This window comes from Drosophila sechellia, chromosome 3R (assembly GCF_004382195.2).
Source record: "Drosophila sechellia strain sech25 chromosome 3R, ASM438219v1, whole genome shotgun sequence".
Lineage (NCBI taxonomy): Eukaryota > Metazoa > Arthropoda > Insecta > Diptera > Drosophilidae > Drosophila > Drosophila sechellia.
Window position 1 is genome coordinate 18,811,002 of NC_045952.1, and position 20,814 is coordinate 18,831,815.

The 20,814-nt window shown below is 40.7% G+C and overlaps 2 protein-coding genes across 5 annotated transcripts in view; one reads left to right on the forward strand and one right to left on the reverse strand.

Annotated features, from left to right (window-relative positions):
• The first annotated feature begins 691 nt into the window (after positions 1-691).
• LOC6607078 (GILT-like protein F37H8.5) lies at positions 692-2,093 on the forward strand. Its single transcript, XM_002031830.2, has 4 exons — positions 692-937; positions 1,271-1,561; positions 1,665-1,802; positions 1,897-2,093. The coding sequence occupies exons 1-4, from the start codon at positions 836-838 to the stop codon at positions 2,005-2,007; spliced, it is 642 nt and encodes a 213-aa protein (XP_002031866.1). The 5' UTR covers positions 692-835; the 3' UTR covers positions 2,008-2,093.
• Positions 2,094-2,298: 205 nt separating this feature from the next.
• The window catches only part of LOC6607079, a 33,079-nt gene continuing 14,563 nt past the window's right edge, over positions 2,299-20,814 (reverse strand). For 2 of the 4 annotated variants that reach the window (XM_032720427.1, XM_002031831.2), the window contains 4 exons: positions 19,068-19,127; positions 4,828-5,738; positions 4,471-4,775; positions 2,299-4,114 (listed from right to left, as the gene is read on the reverse strand). In XM_032720427.1, the coding sequence (XP_032576318.1) occupies positions 2,654-4,114; positions 4,471-4,775; positions 4,828-5,674 (2,613 nt within the window). In that variant the 5' untranslated portion in view covers positions 5,675-5,738; positions 19,068-19,127 and the 3' untranslated portion in view covers positions 2,299-2,653. Of the gene's footprint in view, positions 4,115-4,470; positions 4,776-4,827; positions 5,739-16,692; positions 16,931-19,067; positions 19,128-20,814 lie in introns of those variants that run through there. The other 2 variants (XM_032720426.1, XR_004361974.1) reach the window with 2 other exon arrangements.

Below are 20,814 nucleotides of genomic sequence, written 5' to 3' on the forward strand. Positions count from 1 at the left end.
AGTAATACATTAATAGTTGATAGATCAGATTCATTGAGTCACGGTTTTTAAAAGTACAAGCTATCGATAAGTGTAGCCACAGTCGCCAATCGATTGCATTTAAATATTGCGCGCTACAGAGTTTAGGCAAATAAAGCACATAATTCTATTTTAAACGGTTCCGTGAAATTGGCCATGCAAAATAGTTTGATATGGAAAAGGTAGTTACTAGTTGATATCTTTATTGTAGACATGAACAGACTAAGTGTGAATATAATACTATCCTTTATGCTGTCCCTTCTGATATGGCATACTTTCACATATTACGCGGTACTGGAAAATATATGCCAGGAAATTAAAGAGCAGCTTAAGTTGAACATGAAACAGGTGAACTTAAACTTTAAATTATGCATATCTAGCATAAAAGTACATAAACATAATACAAGTTATAATAGCAGAGTTGTAGACAAATTATAAAAAGTTTATTAGCCTTCATAGTAACTTCTTCCCAATATTTGCACTTAGCCAAAAGTGTTAATTATAGTATTGCGAATCCGTTAAATATATGAATGCTTAGTTAAGCTTTTTAAATCGAAATCTGGCTGAGTCAAGAAACCGGCTTGCCTGCGAGAACGTCGATGAGAGGTGGTAAAACAGCTCTGCCCAGTTTGCTGCTGGCCAAAATGAAGCGCCGAATGTGACAAAACGGCGGCGCTCAGTTGCTCAACTAAAATCGAGTCCGACGGTCGCGTTAGATTGGGCTTGGCATTCGCTGCGGACACAGAAACCTTCAATCCCGCACTTCGTCGAAGGTCGATCGATTTGCCTACCCAAAGCTCAAATTACTAGTAACAAGATGACGAAGTTGGCCACCACCGCAAGCCTTCTGCTCCTCATTCTGTCCCTCGGATGGGCAAAGCTCGAGGAGAAGCCCCGGGAGAAGCGTCAGTCCAACAAGGTTTGATTGCAATCCAACGCCTTTGGCTTCTTTGTTTACATTGGCTTTTAAGTGAACAAATGTTTCTAGCACTTATCTGCGTCCAAACTTTATATTAAGCTGTGTTCTGTGTTCTGTACTATTTAAATTGGGCTTAAGCTAGAACTAGTTTATATGATTAAGAAAACACTGCTTTCTCTATGTAAATTCCTCTGAATCTAGATTCTAGAATTATTCAGTAGCCCAAAATGAATATTTACTTGTATTATGCGAACCCCAATTAGTAGTTAAGGTAAAAGGCCATCGTAAAGATTTTATCTTTAGACCAATTAATAAAAATGCCTTTTCTTTTAGCTACACATCACCCTTCTTTACGAGTCCTTGTGTCCGGACAGCAGGAACTTCATGCATCAGCTGGGACCCGTTTACGAGGAGTTCGAGGAGTACATTGATATACTCTTAGTGCCCTTCGGCAAATCGCAGTCGGAACGCAATGGTGCCATCTTCCACTGCCAGCACGGACCGGCTGAGTGCAAGGGCAATCGCCTCCAGAGTTGCGTCATCAACAGCACCGCAAACCAGGCGGCACAGGTGAAATTCGTGGTGTGCCAGATGTTGGCTCCGGATTACTCCCGCATTGATCAGGTAATCTACCTTCCGCGTACTCGTTGTGCTGTGTTTGCCCAACTGATTAACGCCCATTGTGTCCATTGTACACATTAATATACCTATATCATTCCATACGCAGTGTGCCAATGAGGCAGGCTTGCTCACCGATGTGGTCCACTGCCTGTCCAGCGAGACGGGCACCAAATTGCAGCTGCAGGCGGAGCTGGTGACCAAACAGTACAGCCCGAGCTTCATTCCCACCATCGTCTACAATGGCGTAAGTATGAGTAGCCGCGATCAATCGTCGCCGTAATCGAATGCACTCAACTGGTTTTCTTATTCACATTCGTATTCGTTTCCACATGCAACAGGTCTTCGATCAGCAGCTGCAGGACCATTCGCTGCGCGATTTCCGCGGCACGGTTTGCTATATGTTGCGTCAACAAAACTTGCTGCCCAGCAGCAGCACAATCTGCCAGTAGATAGATCTGCTAAATGTTCAATGTAACTGCCTCAAGTTTGGAATGAAATTAAAATTCATAAACTGGTTTCTTCAACCGAACAAGAATGCCTGTCCTTTAAGGGAATGGAATCGATGTAATCACAAGTGAATCAATAAGGTCACAGAGAACAAACAGTACAAAATTGGTTTAGGTTCTTTCTATTTTAGGGCTATAACTCGTTCTAAATGTAACATAAATCGAATTTTGACATGATATATATATAATTTAACCAATTTTGTTCACACTTTCCTCTGTGCAGCACACACACCGTTCAGATAATAATTTATATTGATACGTAAGATACAGTTCATCAATGACAATCGTGTAAATGTATATAGTACATGCAGTGCGTAGGGCGACTAATTTATTTACAAAGGCGTACAATATAAATTCATTATTTTTGGATCAAGGGGCACAGATTTAGATGATGGGATGGGAAATGGGGGAATATCGTTAGGTTTTCCTCTCGATGAACCAACAACAAATGACTTAACGGCTAGGTGCTAATGGCTAACCTACAACTAGGATTTCAATTTCTTGCACTTTGTGTTTTGCTATGGTCGCTGACGGGTGTGCAGAAATAACAATTTGTTGACGGGTTTCCGTTGTGATTAAAGCATTTCGCTCAGACAGCGGTGCCCGGAGCCTTGCCAGCGGATGAGCCCGCTGAGGCGCCGGTGGCCGCCGCGTTGAGACTGAGCGAGCGACGTGGAGCCGGCTTTGGTGGTACCTGCGGCTTGACGGTCGCAATCTTGGCCAGCGTAACGCTTGCCTCGCTGATCAGCTGCTGCTGACCCGGTCGCTCCTTCTCCTGGAACTCCACGTAGCCGCTCTCGTCGCTGTCGCTGTTGTCGTCATCCGGATGGTCGCTCCTCTCCTGCTTGTCGCTGTCGGAATTGCTGCGCTTCAGGGTGATGCTGCTCGAGCTGCTGTAATTGGTTGCATCGCCGCTGTTGTTGCGCAGCTGCTGCTCCAGTCTTTGGTAGATCATCATCTGCTCCAGCACTTGCGCCTGCTCCAGCTCCAAGTCCGGCGACTGCTCCAGCTGGCCGGGATCGCTATCCCGCTTGCCGTTGTACTCCTCGTGGTTGGCATTTGTGACTGTGCTGGCCGTCTCGCAGCCGCTGGATATAGAACCCTCGTCGCTGTCCGGACTGGTCAGACCCTGCTGAGCGGATCCTCCGCCCGCTGCCGCAGAAGTGCTGGCCGTCGTCGAACTGGACGCATTGGAGGAGATCGATGACTGCGTCTGATGGCGGTACTTAAGACTCGTCTGATCGGCCGCCCGCATCTTCCTCATCGAGCTGCGGTGCAGCATGGTTAGCATGGCCGCATGTCGGAAATAATGGTCGTCCGCATCGTCCAGGAAGTCTTCCTCGCCATCGCTGCAAACGCCACTGCGTCGCGGCGCGGTCACATCGTGATCTTCGGCATTGTAGTCCGCCTCCGGATCGGCGCTGGGATCGCTGTTAATGGTGGGCAGAAGGCTCAGCGGTTCGCCCTCCTCCTCCTTGAGTTCGCTCAGGCTCACCATGCTCTGGCTGCTGTTCTTGTGCAGCTGCATGTCGAAGTACGGCAACAACTCATTACTCAAAGTCGTATCGAACTTCAGCAGCTTCTCGAAGTCGTCCGAATCGGAGCCATCATTGGCGGAACTGCTCGTCGCCACCATCTCCTTCGCCTCTTCCTGCGGCAACTCCTTTGCCATGTGCGAACTGCAGCAGGGCGAGAAGGCCTGTATCTTGCCCGTACGCCGAATGGAGTGTCCGCGACGACAGCGACGCCTGCCCAGCGTCATGGCCGGATAGAGGGAGTCCTTCTGGCAGCACGGCATCATCTCCGGCTCATTGGTGTCCTCGATTTCATCGCCCTCCTCCTCGCCAATGGCCTCCTCTATGGCCATCAGCTTGGGCGCGGACTTGGAGCGTTCCAGCGGCGGTCTGTAGTTGTTGCCACCCACACTCAGCATGATCTTGCGGCGCGGCAAGCTCGGATTGTCGTAGACGGCGTTGGCCAAACTCAAGCGAGCGTTTTGCTTCAGAATTTTCTCGCGCTTAAATTCGCGCAAAGCGCTCTCTAGGTTTTCCTGGAAAATAAAATATATATTTGAATACATCCATTATGATTTAAATATTAATCTCTGGAGGAAGAGGAGCATGCTTATATTAGTTGAGACAAGTTTCTAGACTTATTTTTATTAATTTCTCATAGCAAAAGTTAATTTTGATAAACAAAGCGATACAAGAAAACGCGCATAGAGATTGTATGAAATTGGAAGAAAAAAGTCCATAGATAAACTTAAATGGTTAGTCATGCGTATACTTGGTTTGAAATACGGAACCACTTAAGTATAATCTCGTAATTTATAGATAGATGCATGTATAAAACAGTTGATAGTCATGCTCCACTCTTGCAGGATTCGGATCAGTAGGAACCACTCACCCTCAGGGTATCGCAAATGTCCTGGGCAATCTTCTCCTTGCTGCAGAGCACCGCATGGCAGCGGAGCTCGTGCTTCAGCTTCCTGCCCTCGTGGCGGTAGATCCAGCAAAAGACCCGCGGATAGTTCTTCGGTGCGCAGCAGTAGGTGATCCTGTGGGCCCAGTACTCCGTGAGACCGTGCTGCCGGGTGGTGGCCTTCAAGCCGGAGGCGCACACCTTCAGGCGCATGATCACGTCCGGCTTGGAGTGCTGGGTGTAGTTCCGCCACAGCGTATTCAGCTGCTTCTCTACACAACCCTCACCTGCTAAGGATGCAACATTAGTATGAAACCCATTGTGATTAAATGTCTGACTCACCCTTCGCCCAGCCGGTCAGGACGTTGCCCAGGTACGAGACCTTGAACTCCGGATCGGGTGTGCTAATGTCCACGCTGTGTGTGCGCCTCCAGAGTTTGCCCAAACTGCGGGTGAGCGTGCGATACGCCTTCGAGGTGAGCTGATCGTTCTGGTCATAGCCCCCAGTGCGACCCACATGCTCCTGCCGGCTGCCGTAGAGCAAATCCCGCGAGTCCGTCGTCAGGGTTATGACGTTCGTGACCCTCACCGTGTCATCCTCGCCAGCCACATCGCCATCCTCCTTGGACACGCGCTTGAATCGCTCCAGATAGGGACCCGCACGTCCACGCCTCCCACTGTAGGTATTGAACTTGCCGCCCTCGGATCCGGAGGCCAGACGCTTCTGCTCCTGCTTCTCGAACTTCTTGGCATTGTAGGTGTTGCCCAGCAATCTGGCCAAGCTGTTGCTTTTCACGAACTTATGCTGTCGCGGTGGCGTTCCGATTGGCAACGGCGGCAGTGGAGCAGCAGTTGTCGCCGGCGTAGCATCCTTACTGCCCGCCTCCTGGCTCTCCTGTGACTTGCTCTGACTCAGCTTCTTGCTGCTGCTGCTGCTCCCGAAATGGAAGAGGGTGCGACGCTCCTTGGCTTTTTTCAATGTATTGCTGTTTGGTTCGTTGTTTGGTGTTGCTGCTGCTGCTGCGGTTGCTGCTGCTGCTGCTACTTTGGTGTTGATCACCGCCTGACTCACGCTGCCCAAATCCTCGTAATCGTTGTTATTGTTGTGCGTGGCCACTATAAAGTCCACCTCATCACACCCCTCGGTATCGTGCTCCATTGTGGATTTGTTACCGTTGTTGGCCGCCATTTTCGGACTGAGCTGCTGATGTACCCAATCAATATTCGTTGGACAAGAGCATGTTACGGAAGATCTGCAAAAGAAATCAGGAGATGAGTTAATTAATGTATCAATTGGGCAGTACAAACAAGGGAATAACTAGTCATAAGCAACTAATTAGCCAATAATTCCATTTAGTAAACATAAAATGGAAAAATTGTTGCTTAAAATTATTTTGCAACACAAGTTATGAGGCATATGATTATTTTCAATGATTCAATTATTTTACATATGTTATTTTTCCATATTTTATGACAGTGTTGTTATTTTTGAATGCTTGACAAACGACGAGTTTGTCATACGAGTCAAGTAAATTCCATTCCTGAACTTGGTCAGAACTTGAGTGTTTCAATCTTTTGTTTTATGCAATTAACACGCTTTTATTGTCGCATTTATGAATGAGTGTTAGGGGGCTAAGTCCCGAATTTAAGCCACACTTTCACTCCCAACACTACCACCAATTCACACCCGATTTCGAGTGAATTTTTCCGCAACTGCGGCCAAAAAGTGTCAACTGGCTAATAAATTACCCCATGATTAACACTTGGCAGCAGCTGTAATGTGTTTTTTTCCCTTTGGGTCTCGTGTTGTGTTGTGTTTTCGCACAGCTTACAACAATATGCAAATGTTTACGGTATCAGGTATTATAATTACTATTTTTTGTAGCACTGTTTTCTGTTTGTAGATGAAAAACGCCACCACGGGCCCCACTGTTTTCTGTTTTCAGTTTTCCGTTTCGCATTTAACATTTTCACATTATTTAGATGGCGAATTGTTTGCTAAAAACGCCACTTGAAGATGCAACTATCAAGAGCCATTAAGTACGAGTATTAAATGCCTTGAAAACACTTAAAACCTCGCAATTATGGCGCGACAAAGTACATTTTCCATTCGCTTTACCTAACTATATTTAGTCGCTGTGAGTAGCGTAATTAAAACACAATAAAGTTGGGCAAACACCTCTGTTTCCTCGCCCCAAACGATCCGATCGAACTGAACCCAATTTTCAAGCCTAATCACTCTCACGTACGTGGCCGATTAGAGGACCGATTAGTGGCCAAGGTGGGCAAGTAACTAACCCAACTGGAAGGTAACCTCTAAGATCCATCACTTTCGAGTTGCTTGGTCTAATCGCGACGAGGTGCTTTGGCCAACTGCAGGCGCGTTCTGGCTCTAATCTAATCGCTGTGGCCATTTTGCGGTTCTGATTTTTATGGCCAACTATAAAGGTGCAGACAGTCGTGCTCGTGATTTAAAATTATAAATATTAAACTGTTCTGCGGAATGGAATTTATGGTAATTTACGGCCAAGTGGCTGGCCATTCTCGCAGCCGCAGCGAATTCATAGGAACTTGCCACAGTTGATACTCCATAAGCAATATTCAATTTCCAATATCCCATAATAGCACTTCGAACAAAAGCCAATTGGTTAGGTTTGTGGCCATATCATTAGCTTTGAGTTTGTTTCTATGCAATGACCTTGGCTGTCTGCAGGTGTCTTTGGGCAGCCAATAAAATCGCTGGCTTTCACTTTTTCCCTCGACTGAATCCACTCCACCCCACCAACCATTACGCTTTTCCTATGTTCATGCAAATGTCAACCGAAGAGCCATTCCAACATAGATGCCAACGATTGTGAGAAAGCCCAGTAGTCATCGCCCTACGCCCCCTCTACCATCGTCCATCATCTAACCAATGACTATCTGAAGTGATCCCTTGGGGCAATGACATCGTCTCCGTTTTCTCCGCCTTGCAAGAGCGGCCAAAGAAAGCGCGCTGAATTTGTAAGAAAAGGTAAACATATAACAAAAAATATTCAAAATCGAAAAAAGAAGAGGGGAAGAAAAAAAGAAGGCGAAATAATTGTTTTGCACCGGCCCTGCCCCACCCATTATCATTTATGCCGCCGCCTCTGGACTTTTGAATGGTCGTCTCTTACCCTTTGTCCATAATTGCAAGTCTTCAAGACTCGAATTGTGCGTGAGCGCGCATTTTAAACACCCAGCTCACATTAAATGAAATGCGAAAATTAAGCACAACACAAAAAAAATCATACCTATAAGAAAAGTACACTTTGTATGCCTTCACTTGGCAAAAAAAAAAAAAAAAATAAATAAATAAAAAAAGAAGAGTGAACAAAATGATGCAAAAAGCGTAATGAGGAAGTGCTGCCATGTGGACAGTTTCAGTTTGGTGTGCAAAATATTAACACCCAACTAAGGAAACCAGGAGCGGTTCAAGCTCTGCGCGGGTAAGTCATTCGATGAGGGAGAAATTTAGGCACTTCCTCTGTAGGCAATGTGATTAGTGGCGACGAAGAACTTTGTGCCAGCTCAATAAATATTTAATGACATGAAAGTGACACTGTAATTTGCTGTGATCATTAATAAAAAAAAAATAATAAAACAAGCTGACTTTTACTTAATATGACATATGCGCGTGTATTTCCGCTACTCTTCCCTTGGTAACAACATCTGTTGGCTTTTTGATTGATCATCGTATCTTATAATTAGATAAACGCTTTTAATTTATTTATTTGATATTTCTATTTGGGTTTCTCGACTTCTTTTGCCCAGTCCGAATGTGCCTAGTCATTTATCAACATTTATTTTTAAACATTTTCTTTTTTTTCTTGGTTGTTAACAGCTAAATTTGCGTTTGTTTCCCAAACGAGACCTGGGATTCGGTGTTTCCCAGGCAGCTTAAAATGCAAAAGCCAACGGAGAACCACATCGAAGCTATTTGTTTGGGCACCAAACACTTGAAAGTTCTCAATAGGCCAAGCCGCAGAGTTGAACATAAAATGCAATTTATTATTGTTAAGAGCGAACCGACGAGGACCCGCGGATAGGTACAGTGAAGCCTACTCAAGCAGCAACCAATCTTCTCTCAAAGATCAAAACCTAATAACACAAGTTGAAGTAATAGACTAATATTTCGCAAATTTTTTTGCACATTGGTTTCTTTAACTAGAGGTTCCACTGTATTCGCATAGCTTTGTTCGGCGCTCAGGTGCACCGATTGGTTGTTGTTGGCGGCTTGTCTAGCATAAACTGTGTCAACTGCAAGTTTGAAAAGTTGATTCTAATGTTTACTTAGTGTGGGCCCCACTCGCACATAAATATCAATTTAGCCATGCTCCTCTGTGTGTGGTTTTCCAACCTGACCCCCCTCCCCCCACCCATCCACAATGTCAGGTCGAATAAATCGTAAATTCTGAATTCTCCGCTGAGATCTCTGGTTTTGCAGCCCCAGCTCAGAGGCACCCAAGAATGTCTCAAAATAAATACGATAAAAAAAGTGACTCGCAACTAAATTAAACAGTTTCGCAATTCGCATTCGTCAGATGTATTTTTATTTTCGCTTTTTTTTTTTTATTTTATTATTATTTTTTTTTTTTTGGGCATGTGTGTCATGTGCGGTTGTCGCCTAACTTTTGGCAATGCTGGACGAGATGGGGGGCAGTCCGGAGGAGTCATATAGGGAGTAAGTTGAAGGAAGCCTTTCGGTACGTGCGAACGCATTGGAATGCATTTAATTGAACAAATGAATAAACTATAATGTATGGCATAAATTTGTATAGCATTGTATAGCAGCACACACCTCAGAATCAGACAAAACCGGGTTTAAGCCAGCATCTATATTGGCATTCTTGAGGGTAAACGGAAAATGAAGATAGCTTAGAAATCAAGAGTGAAAAGTGCGAACTTATCATCTTTTAATGTATTTCATACATACGTTAATACTAATGAGTTTCTGAACTGTGAAATTCCTAACTTAGAGATATGTATCTTTATCATAAAATATACGGGTTTACAAATGTTTTTCCAAGAATCTTCTACTCGCATAATGCCACCATATCAAACATCTAACCCGATTATATATCCATTCCCATAACCCTCCTTAGCAACTCATTTTGGAAACGAATTAAAAATTCAGTTCTCATCTCGCAGTGAAACAAAGGAACAAATGACATTGACTTTTGTTTGCCTTTTCTTTTACTCCTTTTTTTTTTATTTGCGATAAAGAAAAAATTCCCTCGAATTCGGTACTAAAGCCTCAGCATCTTGGGCGGCAATTAATAGTGTAAAAAAAACACCAAACAATTTGTTTTAATTCTGCTTATAGACAGATCATAAAGTAAATTGTGCCATAAAAAACAGATAGGAACAAAGTGTGCAGAAAGAATAAAATGCTCGAGAAAAATGATACTGCGTTGAAAATCTGTGTGTTTAGTGTCGAATGCCAGAAGTTCGTGAGATTTACGAGAGTGTGTTTCGGTTTAATGGGGTCTGTAGACGGGTAGTAGGGATCCCGACTTTAATGGGGGGGCTCAAAAGTTTAACCAACACAATATGTTTTTGCTGCCCCTTTTTTTCTTTTTTTTTTTAAGTTTTGTAGTTGGGCTAATTGAGTTGAAGTAGCCGCAGCAGGTTTTTGTTTTACAAATTATATATTTTTTTATATGCCTGCGTAATCCTTCTCTCTCCTTTTGTATTGAAATTTCTGGCTACTTTTGAAAGTGAATACCTTGACATCATTTTGTTAACATTTTGCATTTTATTTTTCGCTCTTTTGTTCAATGAAACGTTGTTCGAAATTTCGAACTGCACTCCGCATGTCTTTTTCTTAATCTCAACTATAATATATTAATATTTGCTGGCTAGAATACAAAAAACAACACAAACCTTTTAGGTAGACAAACAATGGAGCTTTGCAAGAATTAACTGCCTAAGACTTTAACAAATATTTATGCACACACAAATTATTCAATTAAAGTGCCCCTAGAGGCAATATTATGTGTGTTTTGTTTTGCGTCTTTGGGGTGAAAGTTAAGCTCTGCGAATTGGTTTTTTGCTAATTACTGCGGATATAGTATCTATAATTCGTTATCTGGCAAACAGAGAAATGCGCAAAAGTTCCCATATAAATATCCGACTTTGACGTAGGATTATAGCCAAACATTATTAGCCAGTAAGCAACACAATGGCACATTCGTAGGCGTGCCAGCCAAGATGTCTGGGCCAAAACAAAAAAAAAAGAGTCCCATGTAAATTGTTTGTCATCGTAAACACCCCCTTCCCATTACGTAGGCTTGAAAATTTATTAGCGCCCAGAAAAATACCATATAAGCGGGTTAATTGGGCAATCGCAAAATGCAAAACATGCTAAACATGCAAAATGATGCCTAATGTGTGTTTTGTATGCGTTTGCACAACTGCAACAACTGCCAACAACAATGGCAATGCCACTAGCATGCAACAGCAGCAACAACAACAACAGCCGTGCAACATTGCAAAGTTTCCTCCTCCATTGCTAAAATTGCAACAATTCGGTTTGGCAATCAGCTGCAGCTTACAAGACCACCTGCTATTCGAAAAGAACCAAAAATACAACATTCTCAACATTCTCTTAATTAAGTATTTATTAATAAGCCATTACAATAATAACATCAATTTTTAACTGCCACAAAAAAGTTGTTATTATAAAAAACTAATGGTAATGCAGCTACAGTTTTAAAGCCATTTAATTAGGAAGTATCTGTTGGAGATTCCACAGTGATTATTAATGGATTTTTGACTTTGTTTCGAGTTTGATTTGGTTTTTATGCTGGCTTTGTTGCTGTTTTCAATTAAAGTTTTCAATCTAATCTTTTTTTTTTGTATATGAGTGGATCCAGTGAGCCCAAGGCGGTAAAAGTTGGCCAAGGAATTACAATTATCGGCTTAAGCCGGACTTATAAGCCAACTGTTTGTGAGAAAGCGTTTCCCTGGAGCAACGAAAAATCTAAAATATATATGTAAAATCCTCCAGTGGTTATAACCAATGTTTGGGTAAACAAAGTTGCAAAGTATTTTTTTTTTTCAAACACGGAACTCTGGTAACTTCAAACTTAGTAAGCTGCTCACTGTGGTCAAACTCCTTATTATTCACAGGGAGCCACATCCCCCGTTCGAGTCATCTATTTATTCATTCAAATCATGACGGCGTCTAATGATGAATGCCATGAATAAAAGGCTCAAGAACGCTCGGACACGATTTTCAGCTTTATTTATCACCTCGATGCTAACAACGAAAACGTAACAAAAGTCCAAATACCAACTTCAACTAGATGAAGCCACAAAGAGAAGTGCTACCAAAATTGAATTATTAAAAATTAGGCGTTATTATCGTCGAATTGAACGGAGCATCTCGAATACATTCAATTCAATTGATGAGCGTCGTGTGCGTCATCGATTAATAATAAATACAAGTCGAACTGGTAAAGCAATCGCTGCGAAGCAAAAAATCGATTAAATCGAATTTGTTATTCTAACAGAATCCATTAAAAAGTTAACGATTACACACGATTACAGGTTGGGCTGGTTGGTTGCTTATCCTCCCCATTGAGCGGAAAGTGAAAATTAATCGCTATGGCATATATATAAATATATATACAGATATCTACTATCAAATGGATTGGTATTTGGGATTGGTATTGGAATCGAAATGGTCAGTTGTTGGGTAAACAACATTTTTCCGCCATTAGGGAAGGGACTCACTTTACAATTCTGTGATCGAATGGCGATGGTATGGTATGGCGTCGTTAGCCAATTGTTTGTGGACTTGAAGATGACTTCATGTCTGGCCAAAAGGGTTGGCATCATTACTATTATTGCTTGCTTGCTTGACATGTTTGTGAATTAATGAGGACTTGGGTGCGGAATTCTTGCATAAGCAATTCGAGTTCCCACTGGCCGAGTAAATATTATATTAGTTTGTTTGTTAGGAAAATTCCTTGGTCATGGTAACGATAACCCATTTATTTGTGTGGATTTTTATTTGGTCATAAACTGTAATTGGGGAAATTTTCCGAAAAAACAAAGTGTTCGGCCATAAACACAGCCAACTAATATCTATAGATGAAACGTGATTTAGCACTCTATCTGGCAATTAGAATGGTTACTATGTACTAATTTCGAAAACACTAATAGTACACTATTTGCTCGTAAATTAAATGAAATGATTGAGTGCGATGTGGAAAAGTTTCTGATTTGCCCATGGAAAACACCTAGATAACTAATACCAGGCATAAAAATGTAGCAATATATTGAACTGAATTGTTAATAATTGGAGGCGGCAATTATCCATTAGCCGAAAGTTTAACCAACAAACAATTAGTGGTAATACAAACTAGTTTTGTAGCAACAAAGACGTTTAGATAACATATATGCATATGTTATTACAATACAAAATCAAAACCCAGACAATTTCCCCCATTTGCAGCATTTCATTGTGTAATCTTGAAATTTTTGGGATACTTCTCACCAATTGTACGATCGTCAAGTAATGTATGAATTATCCATAGGTGTTTCGCGGTGACACCCTTAACAAGTGAGTGTCTGACACCGAAGTGATCGAGGTGATTGTGCAAAATGATAATTTGGCCGGCCAATGCCGGCTATTTACTATTTGCTCGCTTCTTTATCGACGGGCCCATTCGACGTTTTATTCGCGAAAAGGTTTATTTTGTCAAGCAATTAACGGGCATTTGTTGAATTTCGTGTGAAAATTTTCCACTAAAATTCCGGCACAGTATCGTTTTGGTTGTTTCTGCCTTTTTTTTTTGGTCTGTAGTGGCCAACTGAAAGAGCAAGAGTCAAATTCTTGGCCAAGATAAGCGGGCAGGGCTTAGTCATACGCTGCCAAATTGCAGGCACACATGCAGGGAAAGGCCACTCAGCCGCTGAGCCGCCGAGCCACTGAGCCATTAAAAAAGCTCGGCTTTTCGGCCAAGAGAGCCGGCCGATATCGCCCATGTCAGTTGCCGTTGACTGGCCATTAGCCAAGGCTGTAGTTTGCCAAGCTTCAGTTGCTGGCTACTTGCAATCGCGCCTTGCCTGATATTTAGAATCGGACAACAGCAGCAGCGGCTTTAATGCCCTCTTATGGATTGCGCAGACGCCAAAAAATTGGCCAACAACAAGTTGTTCGGTTGTTTGGCACACGGAAAAAACTATTGCTAACTACTTTTTGAAATAAATCAGATAAAATGATTGAAGAAGTAATCAATCACATTGCTTAAAAATAATTTGCAAAATAAAACATTAGCTTTGTTATCAGAAATTCATGTTTGAAATGTAATATCTTAAGTTATCTCCGTTTTTTTTCAGTGCCGAAGTAAATTACTTGGTCCGGTCTTGTCGGACTTTTCAGTTTTCTGAAAAAGTTTTTCCCGATCCATGTCTGGCTGGTGTACTTGTTACGTGAGAAAATTTTTGTGCCTGTCGAGCAGCTGCCTCAAAATGTAGCACTTGGGTTTTTTTGTTAATAAATGCATTCCTCCGGCAAAAGAAGAAACCTTGGCTCACAAAAAAGGGTTCGCTTGAATATAAATACAAATTGAATACAAAAGTATATTTTTTGACATGATATGACAGCAGCTTCATTTACAAATATGAATTAATACAAAACGATCCTTGCTTTTTACACAAAGATTTCTGCTGATTTATGTGTTTACTTTATGAGTAAATAGCATTTTAGGACATATATATTGAATATTTGCATTATTTATACAGATATGATAATCGGTTTAGCATTGTCAAAATTAAATTTGTTCTGAATAAATAAATTTTTGTTTTCAACATTTATTTCTCAGCCAGCTTTTTCGTTACTCCAGCAATTTATATGCATCGCACAAAAGTAAATTTAGATATTTATACCCATTGAACGTAGAATGGTATATTAGATTCGTTGAAAGATATGTAACATATAGAATAAAGCGATTTTATCACTATCTTTTCTTTTACTTTATATTTTTTGCATATCCTTATCTCTCGCCTACTCCCACATGCTGGGTAATGGGTATCTGATAGTCGACTTTAGCATTCTCTGATACTCTTCATTTTACCTCGTCTTGTACCTGAATTGAATTTCAATTACCGTTCAAATTGCTTACAAATTCCACTTGCCATTCCAATTTCAATAACGAAAAATAATAAATAAATAAAGTGAACAAAAAATAATACGAACTCAATGCAAGCAAATGCGCATGAAATTAATTCGAAGGAAAGATTGCCAAATACCAACAACAAATTAAAAAGTTTATTTAAATGTATGGCACAATAATATGGAATTAATTTAAGTCAAGTGACTTGCTTTTGAATTATGCGTTGATAAGTGACTTTTGGCACTACGCTAAAACACAAATGAGTCCATTTCACAAAACTAACGAATGAAGTAAATATAATCCATTGAATTATATGCAAATTATTTTGCAAATTTAAAACGTGCAGCCAATAGTTAGTTAATGAGGCATTATGCAAATTACATAAGTAATAGTATTTACTCGGCAGACGAAAAGATATTCTAACCAATTAAACCAACAGTGCAATATGTTTTCTATTTATCAACACTCTTTGTTCCAGTGTTTGCATTGTACTTTGTTCGATTTCCAAGAATTAAACTCATAATCCGATTAAATTCGAATGATTTCGGTAAACATCTTGGGTTTGTGAATCGAGGCAGTTGGAAAATGCTAACCACTGATCTCGAAACTAAAGTATATGACTTTTAATTCCCTGTATGCCCTATGGGCTGTGGGATATACTTAGGTAATAAGAGTTTTAAAGCCCCATTACACGATTATCCAATTAGAAAACGAGTCCGAAGCAAGTCGGGGGTAATAAATTCGCCATTTTTAGAACCGCGTCAGAAACCTTTTCATTTCACAAATGCGCAATTTTGCCGTGCCAAAGGCAAATTAAACTCACGCTTTGCTTTACCTTAAAAAACAAAAAAAAAAAAAACGAAACAAAACAACGTAGACAAAGTACATCTTAAGCAAGAGTAAGAATTAAGCAGTGCGATAAAAATAAATGACATTACAAAGCTTGCCGATAATAGCAAATTGTCAAGTGGTTTTGGCCATTTCAATTCGAAGATTTTATATTTATAGACCCCGTTCCGGTTATTAGGCCGCCTAAATGCAGCTCCGTGACAAGCGATTTGCCGTAGTTGTGGTAATTGCATCAAACGCGATTTCGAGGCACACAAACCCACTGTGCAATGCACACGCAACATTCGAACAGAAATATGTGGCTAGTAGGATTAGGGTGGACCATCTTCCGTGTTTGGCCAAATGCAATTCGAGGCATTCCGATGTTGCCACACTCGTTTGGCTGAGTAATTGTGCAGCCAGCGCAACGATAATAGCTCGAAATAAAATGGCAATAAATAATATTGAGGAATATTCAAATGGCTAAAAAAAAAACAAGTTTACAGGGCAAATAAAATAATAAACGCTCCGCAAAGCAATTTAAACCAATATAAAAGCAGAAATTCCAACTTTCGCTTCCTGAGTTTTAACAAGAAATTCAGTAATTAAAAAGTACCAGAAAAATCAGTTTAGTCACTATCAATCAACTTTTACGTGATCATTTGGTAAGCTTTCTATTAGAGAATATTCAGATATCATTCTTATAAATATAAAGTAATATGCAAAAATAGTTAGATATAGAAAAAAACCTAATGGGTTTTTATTAGCAGGGATTTCAGTTTTTAATTCAATTTAAATGGCACCTTTAATTCTTAGAAGTTATTTCTTTGCATTTGGGAAATTCCGGTCTTCCCCTGTCGTGTTCGCGATTCATAAATTATTTATTAGCCTCGCTTCATTTGCGGCTTCTGCAAGTTCTCAAATTAATTATTACGAATTAACACAAAACTCAAGAAGCACGCGTCGGATAAAATTAAAAGAAAAACATAGCACAGGAATAGCAGATAAATAAATGAACTTATCACCTGCGGCACTTTTGCTACTTTTTGCCGTTTGCCATTCTTTGTGGTTTGGCCAGTTTGTTCTCCAGATCAAACGAATCACGCAGATTGGGGGATAAAGAAGTGATCTTTTTTTATTTTTTGCTGACGCACATTTCACGAAAACTTATAGAAGAAGCACCGCCCTTCCTCCCCACCGTTCAAGCATACTATAATTATCAAAGAATCGGTTGGTTAATGAATTTATAATGGTTTTATTTTTATCTCGTTGGCGAATCCCATCCAGACAGGTCTGGTTTGGCTCTTGGCATGTGCCAAAACAATTTGCCACCTGCTGTCCGAACTTGAGCTCGTTTTCTGGCCAAATCGCATTTACTTTTACTGCAAGAATTTGCTTCCGAAACTCTCACTGTGCCCAAAACGACGGACTGACATGTCAGGTGTTGTGTCAAATGTCCATCCAAATGACTACGTGACGCCACCAGGTGAAAACCCGAGTCCGAAATATCCGAACAGCCATTTCCATGTCCATGTGCGGCGCAAAAACCAAAAACAAACAAAAAAACCCAAGAAATTAGACGGAGTATAAGATAAGACGGCTAACTTTTACTACAGCTTCAGATTCTTTGCGATATGAGTAAAAGTGAAGCCAATTAAACGGAGCTTCTGTGCGAGGAAAGTGGAAAGTCTTTAAGATTTCGCAGCTTTGAGATATATGATTTCAAAGTTCTTAAGTTAAGTAGGCTCATTAAAATGGTATTTTCATTGATGCCAAACCCCTTTGAAACAAACAAATTTAATCATATTTAAATATAATTAAGTAAGAAATCCGGGAATCACAGCAGCAACGAGTTTTATTGATTTAAAACCACATATTTTGTCATTCGCATTTCATTCATTTCATTGCTAAGGTTGTTTACCAATTCGAATTTGCATATGAGTGGAGAGGTATTCGAAATTGTCAATAAATTTGTGGGCTTGGCCAAACCGAATTGTTTATTGTTAGCTCAAGTTCAAAGTTCACCCCTTTCTTTCAACTTGATTTCAATATGATTTCATTTAAACTTGAATTCATTTCAGCTAATCCAGTGGTCTATTAATCCGATTTGTTGTTATAAGACGATTAGAAAAACCAGCTAAGATATTGTAAAATAGGAAAAATTCAATTAGAAGTTAGTACAGCCAATTTAAACATGGAAATATTGTAATTAAAGGCATATAAGTGGCTTACTTTTAGCGGATACGATTTATCAGATACATTGCCAAGCCAAAAATGACGCAAATTTATGATCTAAGCAAATTATACTCATTGCATGTGAGCAATTGCTACTCGTGGCTGTCGATGTCGCAGATCGTTTCCGTTGACAAATTCACATTGTTATAAACAATGAAATCCACGAACTTATCGACTCGAGGCAGCCGAGCATGAAGTCCAAAAAACACAAATTTATTTGATTTAATAAAGATACAAGTTTGCATCTTGTATCTGCACTACTCTGAGCTACTCTCTCACCGAAGTTGATGCGCACAAAAAGTATCGATCAGTTAGAGTCGAGCAAAAACAAGAGCAAAGTCGAGCAGGTAGATAAACAGATACAGATTCAGATACAGATCGTTGATCTCCAGCGACCTCAATTCATGTGCGTGGATTTGCAATCGATACAGCAGAAAAACGTCGAGATGGGGCAAAGCACAAAAAAAAAGGCAAGCGGCTAAAAGGGCCAACTTCTTTAAATGGGTTTCCCGGTGCAATTAAGACGCACAAAAGCACCAACGATTCTGCGCTAAAAGACAGTAAAGATTCAAGAGCAGTTAACCAAAAAACCGGCAGTCAGCAACGGTCAGTCAGCCCGGCAAATTAGCATTTAACTGCCACTCAACAGTTAGGCTCGAGTCCGCCGGATCCATATGCGAATACGAGTATGACTAGCGGCAATTAGAACCGAACTAAGGCTAAATCTAGTCAGCAGGTGCAGTTTACTACAGACTAATGGCTACCTAACAGTGGTATCTATGATAAATGGAATTAATGTGATGGATATTACAGATGTTAATATATAACACTAAGACCAAGGCTAAATCTAGTCAGCAGGTGTAGTTAGGTACAGACTAATGGCTACCCATTATCATGTTTAAATGAATTATGATTTTTTCAGTATCAAATACCTGATTAATAAGTCTTTATTAAATAAGCCTGAAACTAGTTTGTTACATTTCTTGAACTCCCAACATATCGCATACCCTATAGCTTGCAGTCTGCATTGCCTAACGGTCACTAAATGGTAGTACGTCGAGAGTTATGTAAGAAATTTGTTTTTCCCCGCACACACTCTATGAGTAATTGACCCATATTTAAGGTTCTCAATGCGAGCAGTGAGCCGTGCGAAAGTTTGCGTGCCTCCAGCTTAATGGCACCCGAGTTATGAATAGTGTGTTCGAACCACTTAGCTGCAGTCGATTGGGACGTGGACTAAACTAAATAGCATATGTACACATGTAAGTCATGGGTGATCCACACTTGCTGTTAGAGACTCTCCCCGTTTGAGTTTTTTCGGAATTTGATATGAAAATATGTTTATGGCATATGTTTATGGCACATACATACCTGAAAATATCCACAAATCTTGAAGAGCCTTCTTTTTAGGTGTGTTTCGCGGAATGGGGCCTGCAAGAGAGATGAACGAAAGAAATGATGAAAATGAAATATTTCAAGAAAACACAAAAGATATATCAATTTGGAAATGCGAAGATCACAAGCGCTTTTCACACGCCTCGTGAAATGAGATAATTTGACGGCAGCTTTCACATCGCGGGGTTTAGTAATACCTCCCTCCCCCCCGGAGTGCAATTATGGAGCGATTTATTGAAAATGAAAATAAACACTCTCGTCGAAATCGAATCAAATCAAAACGCGAGGCGAGTCGAGTCGATTCGAAATCAAAACTTGCACAACGTTTGGAAAACAAAGCAAAACAAAGGCCAATCAAGAGCAATCAAGAGGCAGCTTCGAGCTGCAGTTCCTCCACTGGGAACCCACCAGATGCGTCACATAGCCACAGTTCGAGATACAAGATGCAGAGATACTGATACTAAGATACAATATACTGAGAGATACTTTATGTAGGCTGTGCTGTTTCGTCGCTTTCCTCTTTCGCCCAACAAGCTTTAGTCATGAATCAAGCAATTGTCGAGGCACTTTTATTCTGTCTTAAGCGATATTCATGCTGGGTTATGGGGCGGGGTAATTGGCTTGGCAAACGGGTTAACGCTGACGTTAACCCAGAAGACGAAGAAGAAGAAGAAGTGGTAGTGTGAAAAGGTGCGAATATCTCCCGGTTACAGATACAAATTGCGAGTGCCCCTCCCTGACTAATTGTTTGTTCTCCAGCCGATTCGGCGGCGTATCTCCTCTGGTATTTTTCGTTTTATTTTTATTTTTTGTAGCCGTTTTGTTTTGGAAAGTTCTGGTTGTGACCTTGTTTTTGTCTTTCGGCCAAGCGCCATCCAAAACTGTTGTCATTGGGTAAATAGCCGAGAAGAGAGTACGGGCTAATAAAGCAAAATGATCACACGAAAAAAAATTCACTAAAAAATAAGAAAAGGAAAACAAACTAGAAATGCGCGACCAAACAATGCGGCAACATGATTCCGCACTTTGCCACTGTTTCAACAGTTGTGTAAACAAACAGACAGATGAACAACTAACCCATACCTATTTCTATTTCTACTTCCATTTCGTATTCCAACTCCCCGATTCCCAGTTAACTTTCAGCAGCGAAACCAATGCGACGGAACCGGCGACGTTGTGGTCCATTTCCATTGGCCAAACCAAATTGATCTTTGCCACCAGAAATGTGTCACACTTCCCCGCGAGCAATTGGGTCAGATATAATGATGGCACCCCAGAATGGTAAATCAATTTGGACGTGGTATCACACCAGACTTGCCATTCCCCCTGCGGTGATTCGACTGTTAGTCTGGCAAATGCAATTCAACTCAGCAGGTTTCGAGCATTAAATTTAAATTTTACAATCAATTATCATATTGGTTCACCTAGAATTTAGCCGATACCTTCATCAATCATTTTATGGCCAAGAATATTGAGTGAGCGATGGTGACTGATGGTGTTTGCCTAGTTGTTTATGACCATTGAAAGGCTATGCAAAGATTGATTAAAGTTTGACCTTTAATATTCGTAAATTTACAAGTTATTATTATTATTATTGTAAACAAATAAATTCCCTGACGAAAAGTAATAATAATTTTTTTGAGTAATGATCGCGACTTGACCTTTGGAAATCGTCACACCTGATTTTCCATTGAAATGCATTTATTTATTTACATGGGTTCAG